Below are 25,960 nucleotides of genomic sequence, written 5' to 3' on the forward strand. Positions count from 1 at the left end.
TGATTTGGTCAATAAGATCGATTTGAAGTTCTAGCCTTAACGCTCGGACTCTTTTTGGCTTTTCGTGCTCTTTACGACTCAAGGCGTCAGCCACAACGTTGGCTTTACCTTCGTGATAAACGATCTCGCAGTCGTAGTCATTAAGAGTTTCCATCCAGCGTCGTTGGCGCATGTTAAGCTCTTTTTTATCAAAGATGTATTTCAAGTTTTTATGATCAGTGTACACGGTAAATCTTACTCCATAGAGATAGTCTCCATATTTTCAATGCAAAGATTATGGCGCCTAACTCTAGATCGTGAGTCGTATAGTTATTTTCGTGCACCTTGAGTTGATGAGAGGCGTAAGCGATTACTTTCTTTCGTTGCATTAGTACACATCCCAAGCCGGAATGAGACGCATCACTAAAGATAACGAAATCTTCAGTACCTTCTGGAAAGGCTAGTATAGGTGCTTGGGTAAGCTTTTGTTTGAGTATATCGAACGCCTCTTGTTATTTCGTTCCCCATTCATACTTGATGTTTTTGCGAGTTAAAGAAGTTAGGGGAACAGCGATTCGGGAAAATTTTTCGATGAACCTACGGTAATAGCCGGCCAAACCTAAGAAACTTTGAATCTCGGTTGGCGAATCTGGAGCTCCCACTTAGAAATAGCTTCAATCTTAGCGGGGTCCACTTGAATACCGTTGACGTTGATAATATGACCAAGAAATTGCACCTCGTGCAACCAGAACTTGCATTTCGAGAACTTGGCGTACAACTTCTCGGTTTTAAGGATTTCAAGTAAGGTTTGAAGATGGACTTCGTGATCAGCCTTTGATTTAGAATAAATAAGTATGTCGTTGATGAATACGATAACAAAGTTATCCAAGTAAGGCTTACAGATTCGATTTATCATGTTCATGAACGCAGTTGGCGCATTAGTAAGTCCAAATGGCATGACGGTGAACTCATAATGGCCGTACCTTGTTCGGAAGGCGGTTTTTGGAATGTCTTCGGATTGAACTTTGAGCTGGTGATAGCTAGAACGAAGATCGATTTTAGAAAAGAAGCTAGCACCTTGAAGTTGGTCGAATAGATCATCAATTCGGGGGAGTGGATAACGGTTCTTGATTGTGACTTTGTTGAGAGCTCGGTAGTCGATGCACATGCGCATGGATCCATCCTTCTTTTTGACGAATAGTATTGGCGCTCCCCATGGCGATGAACTTGGTCGTATGAAACCTTTTTCGAGAAGCTCATCAAGTTGTTTCTTCAGTTCCTTCATCTCGGTTGGCGCAAGGCGATACGAAGCTTTGGCGATCGGAGCAGTACCGAGAATAAGATCTATCCTAAACTCTACTTCACAATCGGGAGGGATTCTAGGAAGTTCGTCGGGAAATACATCGGCATAATCGAGAACAACAGGAACGTCTTTGATTTCTTTGGACTTTGATTCTTCGGTGACGTAGGCCATGAATGCTAAGCATCCTTGATTTAAACATTTGTTAGCCCTTATCATATAGATTAGGCTAACTTGGCCAGCGTCTTTATCCCCTTCTATTCGAATAGTTCGTTTATCAGGGGCTCGAAGTTCCACGGTTTTGCTATTGCAAAGGATACGATCATGGTTGTCGGAAAACCAATCCATACCCAATACAATATCAAAACCTGCAAGAGTCATAGGTAGCAATTGAATAGGCAAAACATAACCAGCTAATAATATTTTTCCGTTTTCTAGATCTTCAGAGATTTTAATACTTTCGCCACTAGCGGTCTCGACGTTTAGAGTTTTATTAAGTTTGATTAAAGGTTCGTTTAATAGACTACAAAAGTTATAATCTATAAAACTTAAGTTGGCACCCAAATCAAACAAGACTCTAGCATAATTGTTGTTAACTAGGAACGTACCAATAATGGTTTCCGGTATATCGGCCGCTTTCTTTGTATCTAGGACGAAGACCCTTGCATTGCCCTTCTTGGGCTCATTCTTTTGACCGCTACCACCCGCACCACCAGTCGCGGGTTTGTTTGTTCTTGGGGCATTAAAAGCTAAGATGTCCCATTTCTTTGCAGTTATAGCAGGTCTATTACACGATTCACAGACTCGAGGAGCAAAGTTGCATCTACCCCTATGATATTTTTTACAGATTTTGCATTGTGGGATGCCGGGGTTAAAGCCAGACCTTCGTTGGTCAACTCCTTTACCCTTGAAATGGGTATTTCCTTCCTTCTTTGAGTCTTGTGTTGTCACGACCCTCTTGTCCTCTTCTTGGTTGCGGATCATTCCGCCCATCAAGTACCCAGCCAACTCCATCGCGGAATCGGCGGTTTGTGGCAAGTGTGACCTCACCATGTCACGAATTTCTCGTGGTAGTCCCCAAATATTACGTGTTACTTTACTTGATTCAGGGGTAACCAACTGGGGAACCAAACGACAGTATTCGTGGAATTTTGTGTTATACTCACGAAGGTTCGTTCCAACAACCTTGTGAGTCAAGAATTTGGTCTGTTTCATGCATTGGACATAATTTTGACATTAACAACTCTTTGAAATCATTCCAAGTCATGTTGTACATCACCTCCCTTCCTCTACTCAAGATCAATGTGTTCCACCACTCCAGGGCTTCGCCTTTAAACATTAGGGCAGAATATTAAATCTTTTCTTCATCAGAACATTTGCTTGTAATCACAATCGTCTCCATCTCTTCAAGCCACCTCACAGTTGTGATGCCTCCTTTGTCACCATGGAACTCCTTCGGTCCATAGTATTTGAAATCCTTGAACGAACATCCACCAATTTTGAGTTTTTTGAATTCTTGACGAACTCCACCATCAGCGTTCGACTCATGCACACTTTCTTCCATATGAGATGGTCTAGAACGGGGTTTGGAAATGGATTTTCAAGAAGGGTTAGCAGACTGTGAATGTTTAGTTTGCCTAGATTGTGATCTAGCTTTAGATTCTTCTCTAACAACCTTCTTAATCATTTGTTGGATTTAATTTAAATATTTATCAGGGATTGGTTCTTCTTGTTCTTTTTCAGGCCCTTTTCCTTTTTCTTCTCGTTTTTCGGCTTCTCTACGGGAAGCATCCCTGTTATCTCTTTGTCGAGACATTTTTATTCTTTTTCAATTATTTTCTTTTTTTATCTGAAATTTAATATATTTCCTTTCTTAAAACATAAGTTTTATTTATTTCACACACAAATACATATCATAAAATGTATGTATATTATTTTACAACATACTTATATATCATTTATGTGATATATAAACTCCTATCCTTATTACATCATATGTTACACATATCACACAGACTATCTTAACATGTAAACTTCATTTCTTGAAAATACGCCATCAATACCATCTTCTCAATCCTTCATGAATTTATTCACCACTTTTGTTAGCTTGTTGCACTTTTGAAGAAGCGTCTCTTCTATCTTCTTCTGTTTCTTCCCGTCAATAGCAACCGTCTTTCTTAAATCGTCCGTCTCGTGTAATGCTCGATCCAGGTGTTCCTCCTGTGACTGGGGAATGTCATTGGGATAACCGTAGCGAGGTGGTGGATCATGATACCCCATCATGACAACGTCGAAATGGTTCCTTGGATTCGGATATGGAGAAGCAGTCACATCAGATTGGTAGTTGAAGAAAACTTCAGCGGCCTCATTCTGTTCTCGAATCTCATTCGCTTGTTCTTCAACTGATGGAATCTTGCCCTGGTACAGTGGGAAGCTTGATGATGCCTTGCCCTTGAGTTCTTGAAGAAATTGCATGTACGGATCAACAGAACCATAGCTTGGGTGTTGAGAGTATGGTTCTTCTTCCGGTGTGGTTACCTCATTTGGATTGTCAGGATATTCCTCCTCAGGGTTGGTTTCCTCTTCCGGTTCCTCTTCTGGTTCCTTTTCGGTCATTGCAGGCATGTGAATCTTTTCGTATGACATTATCACTCTCATCTTGGGCTTGCGAGACGGCCCTTCTTTGTTGATGTGGGAATCGACATAATCCATAGTTGAAGTGCCGGTATGCCATCTTCGTTGATCGGAGTGGCATTGCATCCAGTCGGATGAGGGAGATTTTGGTTCTTCGTTGATTGGTAAATTGGAAAGGAAAGTGTATGAAGGGTGAGGATTTGGTGGTAAGTGTGTTGAACCTCCAGATGGATAATATGGTGGGATTTCGGTTGGTTGATAATTCGGGATCTCGGAAGGATAATATGTCGGGACCTCGGATGGTTGATACATAGGTAGACTTGTTGGATGATAACTCGAGTGTCTTGGCGCTTGGTACACTTGATGTGGAGTGTTATCCAGATGATAGATGGGACTTGATTCAGTATTGGGATGTTGGTCATGTCCTTCGTTAGAATTGAAGAATGATTCATAGTAATCCTTACTCATGCTGCCTTGTGGAAATTTGTAATATTTTCTTGCTCTTCTTGCTTCATGATTATAATATACCATTAATTTCTCGAAAGACATCTTTGGGTGGTTTAGAATGTGGAGAGGGAAAGAAAGGGTTACTAGCCAATCTTATCCCTATTCAAATAAACAAGTAAATATTTCCTATGCTTGGATCGAAGCTTGGATATTGTTTTATGATACCCAATTCGCTAAGATCGATGACTCTGATACCAACCTGTCACACCCCCATTGTGATCAATAGTTGGTACCACATTTGTAAATAAATCAGAGTAGCGGGTTAATGCGGAAGTCTTATAAAAATATGTGGAATTTAAGTTATAAATATTTACAACACAAAAGACGAGATAAAAGTCTCGTTTTAGGTTTACTTGTTTATAAGTTTACAAAAACATTATATTTAATATTTAAACAAAAATATCAAAGCCATCGGGTTCTTGAGCCCTTCGTCCTTCAAGCTCTAATCTTGGTTACCTGGAAAATATTAAAATACGTCAGCAACGAATGCTGGTGAATATGCTGACGCTAAAATATTTTTCTTTTACTCAATTACCCCTCGAAACCACGTAAGCCTCGGCCCATCTTGGCTTAGGAATAATTAAGTTAAAACAACATCATTATAAACTCGAGTCTCTACTCTAGGTCACCTCAGCAAAACACCGCAGCGTTTCGACATAACTTAGGTACCATAAATATACACATGGTCAGTCTCACTCGGACGTAACTTAGGTCCGGCCCATCGTGGCTGGAGGTCGTGACCAAGCGTGGTGCGATGTGCCCACCGCATTTTACCACATATGTAAGGATCCAGAAAAACGTATACTACAGCCTGAGGGCTAGGCTTATACTCTTATTTACAATGTTTTTAGAGAAACTTAGTCTCATGTAAAGTTTTACACATAATCAAGTTGACTCGTTTGAAAACAAGTTTATAAAAGTGGGGCGTATTCATCTTTAGTTTGGGATCGGCTTCAAACACCGTCCTTGGGTCTTTCCCTTGCTATCTCGCACCTATAGTACGAGTATAACTTTTGTTAGTCGGATACACGATCCAGCTTAAGACCTTTAGTCTTATTTATCTCGATGAACCTTTAGTTCAAAACCTCTTTTTTACTTTAAAACCTTTAGTTAAAAAGTAATCTTTATAAACCTTTAGTTTATTTAAAAAAACCCTATGTTTCTTCTTCTTTAAGAAACGTATTCTTTTCTTTTATTATTTAAGAATACTCATTATACTTAAACAATATTTTAATACAAAGAATTTATATATATATATATATATATATATATATATATATATTCACATGTATATACATTTATATTTCTTTCTTTTCTTTTCTTTGTTATTTACTTTCTTTTTATTTTGAGACATCGAGTATAATTTTGACTTAGGGCATTAAGCCTAATAATATTTTATTATTATTTCATTCGGGCATTATGCGTAACTTCTCTTGGCTTAATAAACCCTACACACTCGGGCAACACTTCGACATCTCTTTCTTTTCCAACCTTTCTTGATCAACAGTTTCTCTTTGACACGCTTATCGAGACGCCAACTCTTCACGACACGCACTTCGCGGCACCAACACTTCTTAAAAAGGAACGTCGGGAATGTGGTACGGAAATCAAGGTAATTGGTACGGAATATGAGGAATCGGGGCACGGATTTCAAGGTGGATCGAGGGCACGTTTCCCAATGTCTAGAGAGAGGTTAGAGAGAGAGAGAATGAGTTGATGTTTGGTGTGAAATGTGAAGACCCGGACCTTGCTATTTATAGAGCTGATTTTGGATCCCATCGCGGTACGCGATGGGTTCCTTGGCTAGCCCGTCGCGTATCGCGACGTAGGCTAGCTGAGTCACCCAGTAGACCTGCCACGTGGCGACACGTGGCAGGCGTTGTGCCACGTGGCGACACGTGGTGGTCGTGTTGCCACGTGGTGACACGTGGCGGCAGACGACACCACCTTGTGCCACGTGGCACACGTGTCACAACGTGTCAGACTACCCTATTGCGGTACGCGATGGGTGTCCCCTCTGATTCATCGCGTATCGCGATGGGTCAGGAAAACCAGAATTTTCATTTTAGCCCCTAGAGTTTTGAAACTTGACATTTTTGGCTCAAATTTCCGTGATGTTACATACGCCGAGACCCAAATTAGGGGAAACAAAGAAAAATTTATTCTTCCACTCTCGTGGATAGAAACCGGTCTGCATCTTCGAATAACAGGGCGAATGCTTCTCGTTTGAGCGGCGTTCAAAGGTGGTACAGTAGCGAAGCCTCCCATCGCCCGAAAAGCAAATTCAAAATGCGTCACCCGAAGGAAACCCAATGGGTGAACTTGTGAAAACCCCAACCGGTGATGTTTTAACAGAGCCACTTGAAAGTCAGTAAGAGGATAGCGGATATTGGCACATTCCAAGTTCTTGGTGTATAAGGCTATAAGATTGGGGCTGCTAATGGCCGTTTCATTAGGGTTAGAGAAGATCGGAGATAATGGCAGAGGAATGTGGTATTTCGAACGCAAAGTGAGAATTTTTTCTTGGGTGAGGGTAGACGTTATCGTGGACAAGCCTTCGCGACTTGTGGTTGGAAGAAAAGAAATAAAACAAAGGCACAATTTAACACTAACCTGGCTGGAAAAACGCCAAGAGAAAGATCGGCAAGAAGATGAAGGAGGGGTGAGTGGGTGAAAAATAATGTCGATGGGATCGGTAAACATAATATAATGACGGTGTGGGAAAGCGTGTAAATTCAATTTACATCACATGTTTTATCGCCTGCATCGTGGGCTGTGAATGGGCCATGAAAACATCTTGGGCCAGGCCTGGGTAAAGAATGGTTCGACCCATTGGGCCATCAAAAATAATCCGTAAGGAAGCAGGCACATGGATGGCGACATACGAGCTTAGGAACAGTAAGTCCATTATCTTTTTCATAAATAACATAGATAATAAACTGGGGGACTTGAAGAGCCTACATCAAAATTGGGCTCTTATAATGGAACAACAGCCCACCAAGCCACAACTGGACTATGTACCCAAGAGATAAGCCCAAGCCCAATGTAACAAAGTACACACCAGGACAAGAGCCGGGGTCAACGGAGGAGAGGTCGTTGTTGACCTGGCTAGGAGAAATGTATAAGACATACGTGCTCCAGGGAGGAAGGACAAGACCCATCGGATAATAGATAATCTCCTACAAAACCAGAGAGGAAGAGAAGAAACCAGGGGGGTAAAGGCTAAGTCAAAGACCCAGGGGTCCAAAGGAGATTCCACGGGATCTTATATATGGGCTAACCAATGTATAGAGAAACCAACTTGAGAATTATGTAACACTACTCTTTATGCATGTATTATATGTTGTCATTCATATCTAAAACGAATCATTGAATCCTCACACTCACATTCACACTCACGGTTCACTAAGGGTTCCAAAATTCATAATCAAGAAAATAACTAATCATAATCGTATTTGTAACTAACCCAAAAACATGGCTAGACTTAATGTGTGTGTGTGTGTATCGTTAAATACCAAGTGTGATATTGGTCGAATAGTCGAAGTAGACTCCACGTTAATGGGCTTGGCCGAACTGTTGAGATAATAACTAATGGACTTAACCCAATGATTATGCAGACCCTGATAGAGATAGAGATAAGTCCAATACCAATATTATAATTTATAACATGGGTTTGATACAAATTAATCAAGCGAAACTGAGACTCGATTAAATGTATTAAGTTGTATTATCTAAATGCTAAATTAATTTTTAAGAGAAAGGCAGCGAAAAAGATATATCACAAAATATGAGACATGAACACAAGTTTTTTATTGTTATTATTTTTTTCATTTTACTAACAATCAAATCTATCTTAAATATATATAAAAGTAACCTTTTTACATTTTCTCAAGTCACCAAATCGTTATATTTGTAAATGGAGGCTTCTCATGCATTTAACCCGAATTTACAGGTATAGGCCTCACCAAACCCAGATAGCCCTTAAACTGGTTATAACATCCCATTAAATTAAAATTTAATCTCTCTAAATATTTTATATAAAATTCCTATAAAATAGAAATATGCTAAAAATTAATATCATATTTAAAAAAAAAAGATATAATTTATAATTAAGAAACAATTTTATAGTTTTAAAAAATAAGCAGGTCATGGGTCTCACCAACCAGATAGATTTTAAATCGGGTTATAACATCTCATATATTTGTTAAACCCTTTCATCATCAAACCCTAAGCATATTATTAACTTTTTTACAATAAATAAAATTAAAATCCAAAAACATATATAAATATTTGAAACGAATAATATAAAACAACTCTTGTAATACAGAAAAAAAAAACTAGTATAATATATAATTAAAAAATTATTTAGGACCTTTTGGATTAACAAAAGAGCCTCGTAGCCTCGTAGCAACAAGGTAAAAAGAATAATTATACAAAAACAAATGAACCACATAAAGAGCTATTGTCAATCTTTTAACTATGAGACCATTTTTAAAAAATCGGAAGAATGTCGTACGGATAAGATGAAGTTAACATGAAATTAACAGTTTTTATTTAGTAAACTCGTGCTCTCATTAGTTTCAGGTTTAGTAAAACTGTGTTCGGATTAACCCATATAAGAGCATTCTCATCAGCTTTTCTATCTTTATCTCTATAACTACATTAAAAAACACTACATTTTCTCTCTCATATACAATTAAATATTTTTTTTTACATTTTTATCATTATCGTTTCTCTCTCCTTCACTCACAACCACTTTCAAATATATTAGAGAACACTATGATTTGCCTCCTTGTATAATTTGGGCGGGCAACCATGAACCATTTAAAACTAAATTGTGCATGTTGGGGCCATGTGTTTTTTATAATGCTGATATGAGCCACTGATTGCACGTATTGAACCCTTGTTTTTAAGTTGACCGTTTGGTTCAAGGACACTTTAGTAATTAGATAAATAATAATAATAATAATAATAATAATAATGCAGCTCTTTAACCATCATCATCTTCTCAACTTCATCCTCAATAACACCATATTCATCATCTTCCCTCTACCATATTCTCTAAATCACCACCAAACCTAAAAAAATTTATATGGATCTTGAGTGATTTTTCGAGAAGAACAAAACCCATGTGTCGATTTTCTTCCAGTTTGCAAGAGCCTTGAACATTTGTAACCTAGGGTTTCGAAATAATTTAAGGTTTTTCAAATTTTGTAGCTTGGAATCAATTCTAAACACTTACGAATCAAGGTGGTGGATGAAGACGACGATGGTGAAGGATGAAGACAGTGGTGGTGGCGACTGTCGCTAATGGTGGCGGTGCGCCGACTCATTCTCAACTACAAATTCAAATCCGGACATCTTTCTTGAACTTCCAACAACGTGTTCCTGATTTTCTGGCGGTTACCTCCATCAAAATTATGTACGGTGGTGGTAGTGGTGATATAAGAATGTATGATATTAATGGTGATATAAGATTTATGGGTTTGTATAACATACCCACTTGGGTTTAAGTGGGTATGTTGATGATGTTAATTTATGTGTTTGTATAAGATTTATGTGTTTTCTGGGTTTGGGTTAGGGCTCTTAGACGGAGATTTTCTGGGTTTGTGTTTGTGTTAGGGTTCTTAGATGTTGAATATTGATGATGAAGATGAAGATGAAGGGTATATTGGCCATTTAACCAATAATTACACGGCAAGGAGCATAATGAGCCCGCCATAAAAACACATGGGTCCAACATGCGCAATTTAGTTTTCAGTGGTTCAATGGTAGCCCGCCCAAATTACACAGGGAGGCAAATCATAGTTTTCTCAATATATTAAAAAGTAATTAGATGATGAACAGTGTTCCTTCAAATTAACTCATATCTTTCTTTCATCCACTCACAACCAATTAACATCCTCTAAAAAAATTTAGAAAACTCCCCTCACATAATTATAAAGGAGCTGCCGAGAAACCTACTTATTTTTATTAACTTTAAAAAAACATTCAAAGTAAATATGAAATTTACTAATATTTTATAGTTTGTATTTTATAAAGCTTGAGGTTAAACAGGGTGCATGCATATTGATCTCAAAAGTCATATCATATTATATCATGTTCAGGTTCATATGTTCGACACAATTTATTTTTTTGGGTCGCGTTAAGGTTTGTATCGGATACTCGACTCATTTATAGTAAATAGAGGATGAACAGTGAAACTCCTTGGTGGTGCTGTAAGCCGGGATGCGAGTTTATCACAATTTGGCTATGAAAATGACATCTAGCACTGTGGAACTTATGAGTTGTCTCCCAAGATTTCGGGATCCTCAATACGAGCTTCTTTTGCTTCGCTCATGTATGGGAGTTGCAAAGCTTTTTGTTCGGTTTGAGGGTGTGCGAACCTATGTATGTGGGGGAAGTTGTTTCTATATTTGACAATGGCCTTCGACGGGCGATTGAGGACATCGTGGTTTGTGGGGGACCGTTCTTCGGGGATCTCCAAAGGAGGTTGGCATCACTTTCGACCCGTTTAGGGGGGGGGGGGGGGTTGGGTCTATGTTCGGCCGAGGATGTATCGACATATGCTTTTATGGCTTCGAGAGCACAGTCGTGGTTTTTGCAAGACCATATTCTTCGGGGTTGTGATATTATGGGTTGGACACTGATTAAGGGTGTGCGGTGGATCGTTTACGTACTTCACATCCAAATTTTGATCTTAGCGGATTCTTTAATAAGGACACCCCCCTAAGCCCAACATGTTGTGACGAGTGCCTTATTTAGTGGAATCGTCCAGAGTTTAGAAGTGAAGTTTGATCTATCCCATCGCCAAAAGGCGGTGTTTGAATGCCTTCGGGCTCCTCGGGCTCAGGATTTTCTAACGGCCATCTCCATTGAAGGATTGGACCAACATATGTTGGGTTTGTAGTATCGGGCCATCCTTAAGTACCGGTTAATGATCCATATGTTCTCGACTGATGAGCCTTGCCCAATTTGTCGCAAGGTCTGTTTGGATTTTTTTGGAGACCATGCGGTGCATTACAAAGAATTGCATGGCTTTAAATACATACATGATTTGGTTAGGGATGTTCTGTGTGATGCTCTTAAACGGGCATGGATTTCTACTAAAAATGAGGCCCCTGTTAACTTTCTCACTGATCCTCTTGAATGGATGTCTTCTTTATGACCAGCTGATTTTCTTGTGTTCGGGTGGGCAGGGGGAAACACGCCTGTGTGGATTTTACAGGAGTGTCTCTTCTTTTTGAGCTCAGGGACCTTGGGTTTGTTGTGGGTCAGGCTGCGTTGAATGCTGAATCTAGCAAAGTTGTTAAACAGAAGAAAGCTTGTTTAGAGAATCAACATGTCTTTCTCCAGTTTGCTTTTGATACAATTGGTTTTCTGGCCCAGAGGCTGTGAATTTTTTTAGTATGGTTCATTGTCTCGTACACGGAACCTCTTCGGCTTGTAGGTCCTAAAGATTCGTTTTTAGTAGGATTGACTTTGTTATTCAAAATAGGGTTTTAACGTAACTTGTTATCAATTTATCTGTCACTTTATTGTAATCGTTTTGTGGTAACTGATAAATTTCATTGCATGACGATGAATTTATTAGAATTTATAGTTTAAGCATTTATAACATCTCTCGTACAACAGTCCACTTGTGTTTCCATGCTCAATAAACCAGTCTCAGTCAAATACTTGTCATCATCAAAACCTCAATTTGAGTACTTAATAACCGAATGCAAAACCCTAACCCAATTCCAACAAATACATGCTCAAATCATCATTTCTCATGAACCTTCACTTCAACCATTATGCAAATTAGCTTCCTCTGTTGCAATATCACCTCATGGAAGCTTATCATATGCCAAAACCATATTTAACCAGCAACCAAACCCTACCGTACAACTCTACAATGCACTCATTAGGGGGTTTTCATCATCCCTTGTTCCTCAAGAAACCATGTTATTGTTTTTTAAGATGTTAAGTAGTAATGTAAAGCCTAATAATATGACCTTTCCGTTTGTTATTAAGGCGTCTAGGGTGTTAGCGAGGACCAAATTTGGCTGTTCGGTTCACGCGTGTGTTTTGAAATGTGGGTTTCAGTCTGATGTTTATGTGCAAAGCTCGTTGATTAAGTTTTACGCGAATGAGAGGTGGTTGTGTTATGCACGCCAGGTGTTTGATGAAATGCCGTGTAGAGATGTTGTTTGTTGGAACTCGATGATGCGCGTGTGAAGTGTGGCGAGATGGAGCTTGCACGGAAGGTGTTTGATGAAATGCCGTGTAGAGATGTGGTTTCGTGGAATAGTTTGATCAATGGATATGGAGTTGTTGGGTGTGTTGGCGATGCTAAGAAGCTGTTCGATGAAATGCCTGAGAGAAATGTGGTTTCGTGGAATTCTATGTTAGCCGGGTATGTGAAATGTGGAAACGTAGAGGACGCTGTTAAGATGTTTCGTGACATGCCGAACAGAGATGTGGTGTCATGGAACGCCATGCTGGCGTGTTATGCGCAGAACGGGAAACCGAATGAAACACTTGCGTTGTTTGATGAAATGAAGGTTGCGGGAGTAAGGGTAAACGAGGCTACAGTTAGTGTATTGTCTGCTATTGGTCAGTCAGGTGGTTTGGATCAAGGGGTGCAGTTGCATTTGTATATTAATGAAAACGGGATCAAAATCAACCCGATTGTTGCTACTGCTTTGATGGATATGTATGTTAAATGTGGTAACATTGTGGAGGCTTTAAAAGTATTCAATTCAATGCAAACTAAAGATATTCTTGCTTGGAATACCATGCTAATAGGGATGGGAATGCATAGACATGTTAATGATGCTCAACAGTTATTCAAACAAATGCAGGTTGAAGGGATTGTACCAAATGACATTACTTTTGTTGCAATGTTTGGTGCTTTTCGTCATGCGGGAATGACAGAAGAGGGGCAGAAACTGTTGTCTTCCATGAAAGATGTTTATGGTGTTGAACCCAAAATTGAGCATTATGGTTGTGTTATTGACCTGCTGGCTCGAGCTGGAAGGTTAAACGAGGCGTTGGATCTCATAAAGAGTATGCCTTTTGAACCCAATGAGTATGCATATGGTGCTTTGATTGGAGGTTGCAAGATTCATGGGAATGACAAGGTGGCTCAGTTAGTGGGAAAACATCTTCTCAGTTAGGATCCACATCATAGTGGCCGGTATGGACTCTTTCTTTTATGATCAGATTACAAACTCCTATGAATAAGTTTATAAAATGTAATTGATTATTCTTTCAGCTACATCTCTCTTTCAAACATATATGCTGGAGCAAAACGTTGGGATGATGCAAGGACAACACGGAAGCTCATACAAGACAATGGTGTGGCCAAATTGCCAGGAGTGAGTGTAGTTGAGTTGATGGAAGATGTTGTGGCTGGGGTTCGGTCAAACATCAAATAATCAAATCAAATCCAATCTTATGTTGGTATGCGATTTAATGCATTTGAAGAACATAATGGGACGTTAACATGTTGCATACGCTTCTTTGTTGGGTATACAGAAGAAGAGAAAGATAAAAACTTTTTAATCGTTTGTTACTTCAAAAGTTGCTAGGTTCATGAAAGAAAAAGGCGTCGAACCACAAAAGTGTGGCTGGTATGAAACTAACGCTTACGAACCACTCTTTATATTCTTATTGACATGTAAAAAGCTTGTTTATATTCTTAATACTTGAGTAAAATACTATTAGGGGGCTTGTGTGTAGTAATAGTTCTTGTTTAAACATCATAATTTATGCAAGATATCTCAAATGCTAATTTCCAACTTATACATCATTATTTGGTTTTCAGCTACATTCATTAATACACGCGGGAACAAAATACTGGGATGATGTAAGAACAAAAGGGAAATGTGTACAGCGTTACAGCTTGGGATCAGTCACACCCTGAATGATCAAGTCTTGTATACAAAAAATGATATGGAATTATAATGCATTTGAAGAGCACACTTTTAACACCTTGTAGTTAGTTATGTGACATCAAGTTTTATTCTTTGAACATTGTAGAAAGCATATTATGTATAGTTGATGGATCTCATGAAGACATGTTTAAATAATTAAATTGCATTTAAAGATATAATATAGATTCTATAGTAATTCAATTCATTATTGGCGATACTTTATAGGTAATTTAGTTTATATAGTAATTTAACATACATCAATTACCTAATCACAAGCAGCTATTGGCACACAAAGCAATAAAAGAAGAAAAGTTTATTAAGATGATGACAGAATGGTTCAATTCAGATTCAAATTACACTTGCAAATATCCTGTGATGAGTGAGCAAGTTCATGTATTTACAATCAAACTTGAGAAGAAGTTCAAATTGTTGCTCCGTTGCAATAGTGAACGCCATTGTTGGATACCGATTTTCCTTTACCTTTTTGTTTCGAACGTAATTGTTTCAAGCCCCAAATGCGTATTGACCGATCATCACTTGCAGATGCCAACATATGTGGGTTCACTGGATTCCAGCTAACACAATTAACCGCCCCGGAATGACCTTCCAGTGTCTCAATTAGCTCTCCAGGTCCCCTATGCCATATATAAACCTACAACAACATTTCAATAATCATACATTCATACATCACTTTGTGTTCTGAAAAGATCTCTGTATACTGAATAAATCATATAAGAATCAATTATTAAAATAAATATATATTTGTTTTTATGAGACAAGATATACCTGAGAATCTTCACTTCCACTAGCAATGAATGCTTGTTCAACTCCACCAAAGCAAGCATTAACAATAAACCGAGACCGTTTATGACCCTTGTACTTTGCAACCAGTCGAATATGGTTCTCGATATTCCAAAGATGTAATTCCTCATTTACGAGACTAACCAACAAGCACTTATTGTCCCTTGATAATGTGAATGAAACTATCATCTGTTGTTCCTCTATGCATCTTTCACATCTTGATTCTCTATCAATTAGCAATATCGTTGTTTCCTTACACATTGTAATTATCAATTTCCCATCACTTGTTATTTGCAAATCAGAGTTCTTAATTGTTTTCTGACCCTTTAAACATTCCATCTCTTTTCCATCTAAATTCCATATTATTATGCTTTTATCGGTTAACCCTGAAAACACACATTTACCATCTGGAGACCAGCTGCACGAGACTAAACCAAGAAGACCTTTTTCATAAACATGGAGACATGCACCAGAGGTAACATCCCAACGTCTAACAACTTCCTCTATGCCACATGTCAATATCTGATCATCATCTGGGCTCCATGAAATGCTAGAAACGGGCCTTCGGTGACCGATTAATCTATGTTTTAATGATACTTTACCATCCGAACCGACCTTCAAGAAAGTTTAAAAAAACAAGAAATTTACACCAATCAGGATGACATTGACTTAAATCAAATGTTAACCAGAACCAAGAAAGTTTTGTTGTTACCTCCCAAATAATCGCTGAATTATCACTCGATGAAGACACCAAGTATTTCCCATTTTGCGAAAACTGCAAGTACCAGACTTCATCCTGGTGTTCTTGTAAGATCTACAACACAAGTAATTAGAATAAATCTTTATATTATCATGCAATGTAACACAAATGTAAGCCAACCTGAATTGTTTGTGAAGGAATCTGATCTCTTCCACACTGATGATCAGTGAACAATGATGTTTCTCCAACATCAGAATTGTGAAACAAGCAAGCTTCTCGCTGTAAGTCAAGAGCTTGTTCAACTAACTGTAACAACCTTCTATCTGGTATCATCACAGTTGGAGGCAACAAGTTTTGCAACTCCTCAAGTATCTCTGAACGAGCCTTCAGTTTGACCGATTGTTGACCAGAAACTCCAGTGATCCTGAATTTAGGGGACAATATGAAGAAAGAAAGCTCACGGACTCTGTCACTGTTAATGGAAAGAGGTGATATCTCAGTCCTCAGTGTTTTCAAAGCTTCCATTAACTTTTCACGATCCAAAAGTTCAAAGAATTTCTGTTGTAATATTATAAATGATGCCGATTTAATAATAGATTCATCCATTATACCAATTTTGTGTAAAGTAGCTATACTTCCATCCCAATTCCCATCAAGAACTTGTTGGATGAAGATACTGACAGGTGGTGATTGAAAAGGTATTCCAGATTCTTCCTCAAGACAAGCTCCAGTTTTACTGTATCCAAGAGAATATAATGCTTCGGCTATGATTCTAACAAATTCCACCTTTTTAACTCCTTTTGAACCGGTTACTTCATTGTCCCCTTGAGATGCTAGGGGCCGAGCCATTGATGCACCAAATGAGTAAGTTGCTGGTTCTTTTAGACCGTTTGAAACACCTTTTAGTTCTCTAGAAGATGCTTTCACACGTTTTGATGGTGGTTCATTATCCTCTACACCTCCCATGAAATGTGCATTCAGCCCATATATAATCACAAATAAGTCCCTGAAAAAAATGAATTACAAAATAATCGTGAAAACTAATATACTTGTTGTTTTAAGCAAAACCAATAGAATGTAAGTGAACTTTCAATGTTATTTTTGTTGCAAGTCTCAGTCCAGATGATTTATCAATAAGCTACTTATGAGAATTTATCAATAAGATACTTATGAAAGTCATAACGAATAACATGCAAGTGAACTTTCAAGGTTCTTTTTGCTGCAAGTCTCAGTCCAAATGATTTATCAATCAGATACTTATGAAAGTCATATCAAGTAGACATCTTCATCAGGTAAATCAAACTAAACAGGCAAATTTGGGACAAGATAAAAGAATGGAAGAAAAATCTGGTGGGGAGTGCTAATCTTCGTAATTGAGAATTAATGTTGATCAACGTTGGACAAAAATGATCAATATGATATGCTTGGTGGAAGTACAATTCTATAATTCAAAGACCACATAAAAATTAGATGAAACATACAATATCTATTTTTCCTTTTTATTTGGCTGCATTTGTAGCTTCTTATGGCTGATTAATTACAGTCACAGAAAAAAAAAAGAACAGACTAAAGCCCCTAGGGGTTGTTTGGATGTGCATTTTGAAAGAGCTTACATGACAGTAAAATAGTAAAAAATTAGAATTAAACAATCAACTGCAATAAAACAGGCTGTACATGTTTTGATGTGCATTAGTCTGAAAGTTGTAGTCAGATGTCATGGTGGCAAATTATAATTATCCAACATTGATTATCTGACTTTAAATAACTAATAAAACAAACGCAAAATCTGTTCATCCAAACATTAAAACTGAAGTCACAGTAATTAGTTTCATAACATCCCTTAACTAATATGTTGTCATCAACATAGTGTTAGTAGGTACCTGGAAACTAAAGGTTGTAGCCTCTACGGAGTATCTGCATCATATCTCAGGGTATTTCTAATATGTATCTAACACAATAGGAAGTCATAGTGGTGTTTTGGTGTTTGGTTTTACTAGAAATACTCATGAGATAATAATGCACATAATAATGTTTATCACAACCACATAATCAATCTCCTTTTAACATTGTTATCTGCATTATATATCTAAGTATTCTAATGAAACCAAACAGCACCATGAGTACTTTCTATTATCCACATTATCATTGTCAATCTCAAAAGCTAAAGCCACTAAAATTATTAAACATTAGAAACAAACTACCATGCTACCGAAAGGATCAAAGGTTCAAATAGAAGAAAGCAACCTCTTTACCTTAACAACCTGAGTTAACTCAGTGATGATGGATTAGGAGAAACAAACAATATCAAAATCGGTCACTAGAAATGAAGACACATTCACAAGGGGGAAAACTTAAAACACAAATTACAATATTATAATCTTCAATGGTCGTAATTTTCTGGAACCCTAACATAACTTGCTTGTCACAGCACTGCTTACCGAGTGAGTAAGGATTGAAAAGAAGGATAAAAGAAATAGTTATACATGACTGATGTCCGTTAAAGAACCAGCAAATTCATCACTTTTCATTTTAGGCCCTATAAACTAATTCCAAAGTAGATAACTAAAGTTTAGGAAACTTCTTTAAAACAAGCAGTAAATTAGAAGAACTTGACAAGAAGAAACTATTATTACTTCAAAAATTCTTCTGGTATACATGGGAAGATAACTGTGTGCTGTAACTTTAGACCATTAATGCAGTTCTCATAAGCGAATTGTCCCTCTTAAGCACTGCAATTTTCCAGTAGGCTGAAATCTGAGTAGGTTTGAATAAGCTAAGAAGTTGCTTTTATTTGCTACGACAGAATAAAAAACAGAGTAAGAACTTTAAGCTAAGAGACGCAAAATATCCCTACATACCTTTTTCAATATACATGGCCTACTTAAGTAACTAACTATTAAAGTAGAGGTGCTCTTGTAACTAACGACTTATTTTGTTGTTTTTTGCAATGAAGTAATAAAATAAGTCAATAGTTACAAGAGCACCTCTACTTCTCAATTCTAATATAACAATTGCGATAAGAGAGCATAAAAGTAGCATCTGATAAAACTTAATTAACAAGAAGAGAAACTTCCAATGGCGACAGAGGAGACTTGAAAAATCTCTGAATACAAACAATAAAAATAACTTATTCCAAAATGAAGACCGAACAAGCTAGAGTTAATAAAATCTTTACTTATTAGATGACTAAGGTATCCCTTAGACTTGTATAATACCGAAAGGTTGAATGCATAATAATACCTTGAAAATCTTTTCATTATGAACACTGGTTTTGAAATTTAATACGTAGAGGAAATATCAAACATGATTAAACTCCATTGTTTAACAATGAAGATTGAAGAAACACAAGATATTCATAAGCGAAAACAAGTTGCATAAAGCATCCCATTGCACTTTGTAGGAATCTTGAAAAATACAATGTGACCGATATTGCAAGTGGAAACGCGGGAATCTTTACGGTGAAACTTGACAAGGGTGAATAAAAGCTACATAGTTTTATATATATATATATATATATATATATATTTCATAGCAATGATAAACTCAACTTGCCAATTCTACTCAAAGTTTGATATGAGTTTCAACTCCAAAGATCTCAACAACAACAACAACAACAAATAATAATAATAATAATAATAATAATAATAATAATAATAATAATAATAATAATAATAATAATCCAATCCTTAAGCAATCATAAAGACACCAAACCCTAATAAGAAAAGAGGAATCCTACAAATAATCCTTGAGAATGATTATATCCAGCTTACTTTAATTCAAGTTGATTTGTATCAGTATGAATCGTTAATTCACAATCAATCTTAGAGAAAATTAAATAGATGCAGATCTAGGGTTTCAATCAAAAGATAAATAATAATAATAATAAGAATAAGAATAAGAAGAAATTGATAAAAGGAGGATCGATACCTTGTCGGTGGAAGAAGAAGAAAAGAGGCTATCGCCGGCGATGATGATGATGATGATGATGATGATGATGATGATGATGATGACGGTGAAGAATATTATTATTATTATTAATGAAATGAAATGAAATGAAATGATTTGGTTTTGGCATCAAAGAAGAGATTGAGAAATTGGGTAACCTCCCTTCTTGTTTGTAGTAGTTACCCAAAGGAGCAGGGGTGTTTTGGGAAAACTTACAAAAGAACATGAATCTTCTGTAAATTAACATCAAAACCGGTGGTATGTGACCTTGTCCACGGGTAAAAATCATTTGAAGTCACAAATTGCTAATATAACAATCCCTTTTTCCCTTTCCTCTATATATGATGCACCGGTAAAACGAAAACGAAGATCGAATCACGTTGATTCAGTGAATACCCGTGATGAACTTCCAAAACCCCCAAATCCCACCCAATGATCAAGGAAAAATGAAGAGAAAAATGATTATTTGTTTCGGTCAAAAATTAACAAAGTAACTTTTGATCGAATTAGTACGTGAGATAGAGTGCTTGAATGAAAAAAGAGTGAACACAATGATTGATTACGAGGGAAAAAACCCTTGATTGTGAGAATCTCCGGCACAAAAAACCCCCGGATGGTGAAAACTATCACCGTCAATTTTATTAATAACAAAAAAGTGGTTACAACTGATGGAGCTGATAAACGATCGTATGCTATGTGTTACAGTGAATGCTAGTAGCTAAACAAGTGAAGGTGTGTGTTCTAGTCGTATCTACCAGCTCGTTTAAATAAGAAAAAGTTTCAACAGAAATTCCGGGAAATCCGGGATAAACCCTAGACTAAGTCCTCCACTATTCGTTGCTGCCCACGTTCAAGTTGACGAAGTTTTAATAGTAGCCGTTGCAAACCCACGTTCATATTAGCATATTAAACACGTGATCTTATTTGCAAAATAAACAAGAAATAATAAAGGACAATTGAATTAGTCAAATACCTTCCTCAGAATATTCGGATCAGCAGGATAGGTCGAAATCCTTGAATCAAGCTCAATCCCGAGGATAAAAAATCTGCTCCCAACAATTGCCCCCAATTTTTACAGTTAGCGCGTGACAGCTGTAAAAATTTTGAATTTAAAAATCAATAATATCTCTGCGATTTGAAAGGGCGGAATGCGAATTGAGGAAACCTTATAACCGTCCTTTTAGGTTATAATTAACCCATTTACACATTTCTAAATCACAATACTCTCTCCTTCGTTGATATTCAGGTCAGTCTCTTACTTTTTCATCTTCTTAAATTTCTGAAGCTTTTTTTTTATTCGAACGATAATGAGAAAAAGAATCCCCTGATTGCTCAATCCTTACTCTTTCGCGACCTTTGAGGATTTTGTCTATCAAGGTCATGTCCCCGCCACTGATGAGGATCAGTGTCTTTTCAACGACCTCGATATTCGGATTCTCAAAGATTCCGGCTTATTACCTACCAAGGCTGTTATCAGACCCTTCGATCCTAAAGCCAAAGCTGACTTTTCTTCAAAAACATGGGTTTGCTTTTTCCATTACCCCTTTTCGATCGGCCTTTTGTATCCCTTTCCTCCGCTCGTTAAGGAGTTCTTCGACATACCGGGCTCTCTTACTCTCAAGTCATGCCAATGGTGTGGAGAGTCCTGTCTACAGTAGATCGCCTGAATAGAACACATGAACTATCCATTGGAATCCCTGAGATAGCCGCAACCTATAATCTCTGTACACACGGATCTCACCGCTATTGCCTTCAATCCAAATCCAGCCGCCTTTATATGGTCCCCAAAGTGTCTGGTAGCGATCACGATTGGAAGAAAAAATTCTTTTTCGTTCGCCGTGACTCTATTCCCGATGGAGTGAATTTGCCTGTTAAATGGGTTCACAAGGGTAGGAAATCCTTAGGATAGAATTTCTTTTTGCAAACGGTTTATGTTAATACGGTTTCTTTTCTTTTTTCTTTTTTTTTTTTGCAGTTGTGTTTGAGGATATAATAAGGTACAGGAAAGATACGAATCGAAGGCTCAAGGCGTTGTTTAAAATTCCGGCACAAGATAGGGAATTCTGGTTAGAAGAAGAAACAGGGGAAACAAGCGTGACTGCTGCGAAGTCTCTTGAAAGCATGTCTTATGGTAAGTATCTTGGGTATTTCATGGAATTCTTAGGATTTCACTTTCTTGGGAATAACTTGATAAATCATTGTGCAGAGATGCCAAAGCCAAAATCTTCCTTCAGCTTAGTTGACCTGGACGATCTCATCGAGGATAGGACCGTGGTGAAACAGGAACACTCCAAGACCCTCTCCCGAAAGTAAGGGTTCCAACGACTCGTCAAAATAGCGTTGCCCAGAAGAAAAGGAAGACCACCACTTCAGCTGAAACTGAGCCCTTTGCCGACATGAGCACTACCGATGTTGTAGAGAAGTTGCAAGCTCTCGCCAACTTTCTTGGAACAGTAAGTATCATCAGAGATCCCAAGATGCTGAATTGGCTCTAAAAGAGGCTGAGGTCAAGATTGTCGATCTTCTACATGCAGCTGACATAAAGAACAAGCTTCTCAAGAAGAAGGACAAAGAGATTGTGGACCTCAAAACTTCATTTGAGTTGGAGAAGACTGAGTTTATTGAAGAGGCCAAGAAATTTGTAGCCACCAGTATCCTGGAGTCAATGCTCAAGATGTCAGAGGAGGTGCAAGCGAAGGGCTATGTGATGGATTCCTTGAATTCTGCTGCTTGGAGGAAGAAGCTGAAGATGTTGCGGGGTGAGAAGGTTGAAGAGGTTGATGTGGCAGGTACCTCTGAGGTGATCAAGGAAATAGGTGCTAGTGAGGAGATGAAGGAAGCCAAGGCTAGTGAGGTGACAGAGTCGGAGAAGAAGAAGGGTGATCATGGTGAAGATGACAAGGTTTGATCCTGATTTCCAGGTTGTTTTAATGTGCTTCTGATGGTTGTTTGAACAATTTTTATTTTGGTTGTGTATGGATAATACAATATGCCTAGGACAATGGTTTGGGTGGAGGGATCCTGGTTCAGGACGAAGCCCAAACTAACTTTTATTTTCTGCTTTTGAACAATCTAATGGTTCAGGTGGATGGGCTCTGTTTTGAGCGAAACATGGATCACTTTTTCCTACACTGTGATATTAGTATAACAGCTTTTTATGACTCATGTTGGTATTTTATCTTTGTTTACATTATTAAATCCTCAGAAAAAAGAAATTGATTTCATTAGGATGTAAAAATCTAGGTGAAGTTTCTTAACAAATTAGGTCTAATTCAATAAACCAACACTAAGTCATAAAGTTCATCTTATAAATAGGGCAAGTAATATGAAATATAAGACAATTACGAATATGAAATCATACCAGAATCATATAGCAACTGTATAGACCATTTCATCCTCGTAATAAGATTACCTTTCAGGATGTTTCCCCAATCATAAGGATATACTGATAGACCTGCAATATCAACATTATCCTGGAAATAATTACAAAATTTCTGGCGACAAGGCCTAAACAAACTGGCGACAAGGCCCAAACAAACTGGCGACAAGGCCTAAACAAACTGGCGACAAGGCCCAAACAAACTAGCGACAAGGCCCTTAGAAGAGGTGAAAACCCCTTAAACCTTAGGAATAATCTGGCGACAAGGCCCTTAGAAGAGATGAAAACCCCTTAAAACTTAGGAAATGGTACGTCTACCATAAACTTGAGATTCAAACCAATAACTGAGGATAACGAGATAGCAAGTCACTATATTTCTTGTGCTAGCCTCGTCTCTCGAACTATGGCTGAATAAACGTGCGCTACAGGCGATCTTAAGAAGAGGTGAAAACCCCTTAAACCTTAGAAGGCATTGAATAATACCTTAACTGGCGACAAGGCCCAAAGAAACTGGCGACAAAGGCCCAAATTATCTGGCGACAAGGCCCAAATTAACTGGCGACAGGGCCCAAATTAACTGGCGACAAGGCCTAAATAATCTTCATTCCATGTGAGAATATCTCATATCTTCAGGCTACAAAACAATCAACTCTAAGTGAGGGGGTGGCTAACACCCCTCCGATGCTTAAGTCAGTATCTTGATTGAAGAATAACAATATTGAAAATGAAAAAATATAAATTCGAATACATACCTTAGCTGCTTAATACAACAGTTATCCTCGGGATAGAAGTCTTACATGAAATATTTTTTGAGGTGTATAGCATTCCAAGCCCTTGGTAGCAAGTCACCATCCAAAGTGGACAATCGATATGCCCCCCTTTCCTGCTTCCGAGTCAATCAAGTATGGACCTTCCCACTTTGGTGCAAGCTTTCCATCCATAGGATTTGTAGTATTCTGAAAAGCCTTTAAGAGAACCAAATCCCCTTCTTGAAATCTTTGAACTTGATATTTTTGTTGTAGGACTTTGCTATCTTCTGTTGATAAGATGCCATTCTGATCTTTGCTAAATCCCAGAGTTCTTCTACCGCATCTAGATCTTCAAGTAGACTTCGAGTATTATCTTCGGGATTTTGATGACTGACTCTGGCTGTCAGGATAACCATCTCTGTAGGGATAACTGCTTCAGCTCCAAATACTAATGAGAAAGGAGTCTGACCAGTAGCATTCTTCGAAGTGGTTCTATCCGCCCAAAGAACAAAAGGTAGTTCCTCTACCCACTTTCCTTTCTTAGACCCCAACTTTTTCTTCAGGTTATTGATAATGATTTTGTTGCTTGATTCGGCCTGTCCATTATCCTGAGGATGGGCAGGTGTTGACGTGATCATCTTAATTCCCCAACTGGCACAGAAGTTAGTTGTTCTCTTGCCTATGAATTGTGAGCCATTGTCACACACTATCTCTGCCGGGATCCCAAATCTTGTCAGGATATTGCGTTTGATGAATGAGATAACTTCTTTCTCAAAGGCTTCTGCTTCGATCCACTTCGAGAAATAATCTGTCATAGCCAGCATAAAGACTTTTCCTCCTGGAGCTCTTGGTAGTTTCCCCACAATATCCATTCCCCACTTCATGAAAGGCCAAGGGGATATAATAGGATATAATGGTTCTGCTGGCTGGTGCAAAATGCTGCTATGTCTCTGGCATGCATCACATATCTGAGAATAATTCATAGCATCCCTCTTCATAATTGGCCAGAAGTATCCCGTCCTCGAGATTTTGGAGAATAGTGCTCTGCCCCCCAGTGTGATTCCCACAATCTCCTTCATGGATATCCTGAAGAACTTCTTGAGCTTCTGCCTTCTCCAAGCACCTAAGATATAGTCATGCAAGAGATTTTATGTATAATATATCATTCATTATAGTATATGGGATTAACTTTGTACGAAAAGCTCTTGGGTTTTCATCCTTTGGGATAACTCCATCCTGAATATATCTCCTGATCGGGATAATCCAAGAATTTTCATTATCCTCAGGATTCTTGACTCTCATATCTTCATCATCTTTTGATATTTCATTGACACCTTGCTCTTCTATTGCTGGGCTTAGGATATGTATGATAGGGATCTTGACACCTTCCGGTATCTTGAAGGATGAAGCTAAATATGCTAGGGCGTCTGCTTCAACCTTCTCTTCTCTAGGTACCTGTGAAATATCAAACATTTTGAAAGGCTTTGCTAGTTTTTTTTACTAGCTCTAGATATTTCATTAGTTTTTCTCCTCTAACAGTGTATGAACCATTAAAATGATTAGTTAATAATAATGAATCAACATGTACTTGAATAAACCTGATTTTCATGTCGATTGCTAGTTGTAATCCCGCTTTCAAAGCTTCATATTCTGCCTCATTATGTGTGGCTTGAAATCCGCAGGATATGGATTGAGGTATAATGTCCCCCCTGTGGCGATTTCAGAAGGATCCCGAGACCTGTTCCTCTAACATTTGAAGCACCATCAGTGTATAGAGTCCACTTATCTTTGGTTTCTTCAAGTTGTTGGACATTCAAGTCTGCCTTTTCTTTAAGTTCACTGGTGAAATCAGCCACAAAGTCTGCTAATGCCTGGGATTTGATGGAAGTCCTAGGTTCATATGTTATATCATATGCACTTAACTTCACAGCCCATTTTGCCATCCTACTTGACATTTCTGGTTTTCTCAAAACAAACTTAATAGGGTAATTAGTTTTAACACATATAGGGTGAGTTTCAAAATAATGTCTAAGTTTAGTAGATGCC

The 25,960-nt window shown here is 37.9% G+C and overlaps 1 protein-coding gene and 1 pseudogene across 5 annotated transcripts; one reads left to right on the forward strand and one right to left on the reverse strand.

Annotated features, from left to right (window-relative positions):
- Nucleotides 1-12,055: 12,055 nt before the first annotated feature.
- LOC143596888 (pentatricopeptide repeat-containing protein At5g15300-like) lies at nt 12,056-13,933 on the forward strand (annotated as a pseudogene). The gene is made up of 2 exons (XR_013146803.1): nt 12,056-13,601; nt 13,680-13,933. The product of XR_013146803.1 is annotated as a pentatricopeptide repeat-containing protein At5g15300-like (transcript).
- Nucleotides 13,934-14,638: 705 nt separating this feature from the next.
- LOC143596887 (WD repeat-containing protein 26 homolog) lies at nt 14,639-19,896 on the reverse strand. Of its 4 annotated transcripts, none has more exons than XM_077075546.1 (6): nt 19,769-19,896; nt 18,509-18,635; nt 16,022-16,847; nt 15,854-15,955; nt 15,127-15,756; nt 14,639-14,992 (listed from the first exon to the last, which is right to left on the reverse strand). In XM_077075546.1, exons 3-6 carry the CDS (start codon nt 16,805-16,807, stop codon nt 14,762-14,764), a joined length of 1,749 nt encoding a protein of 582 aa, XP_076931661.1. In that variant the 5' UTR covers nt 16,808-16,847; nt 18,509-18,635; nt 19,769-19,896; the 3' UTR covers nt 14,639-14,761. The 4 variants fall into 4 exon arrangements, with proteins under 4 accessions (XP_076931661.1, XP_076931662.1, XP_076931660.1 ...); XM_077075547.1 differs by having other exon boundaries at nt 16,022-16,843; nt 18,505-18,635; XM_077075545.1 differs by having other exon boundaries at nt 18,497-18,635.
- Between the last annotated feature and the right edge of the window lie 6,064 nt (nt 19,897-25,960).

The sequence above is a fragment of the Bidens hawaiensis genome, unplaced genomic scaffold (genome assembly GCF_021521415.1).
Source record: "Bidens hawaiensis isolate Kalapana, Puna unplaced genomic scaffold, B.hawaiensis_p1.1 tig00047348_1, whole genome shotgun sequence".
In the NCBI taxonomy this organism is placed as follows: Eukaryota; Viridiplantae; Streptophyta; class Magnoliopsida; order Asterales; family Asteraceae; genus Bidens; species Bidens hawaiensis.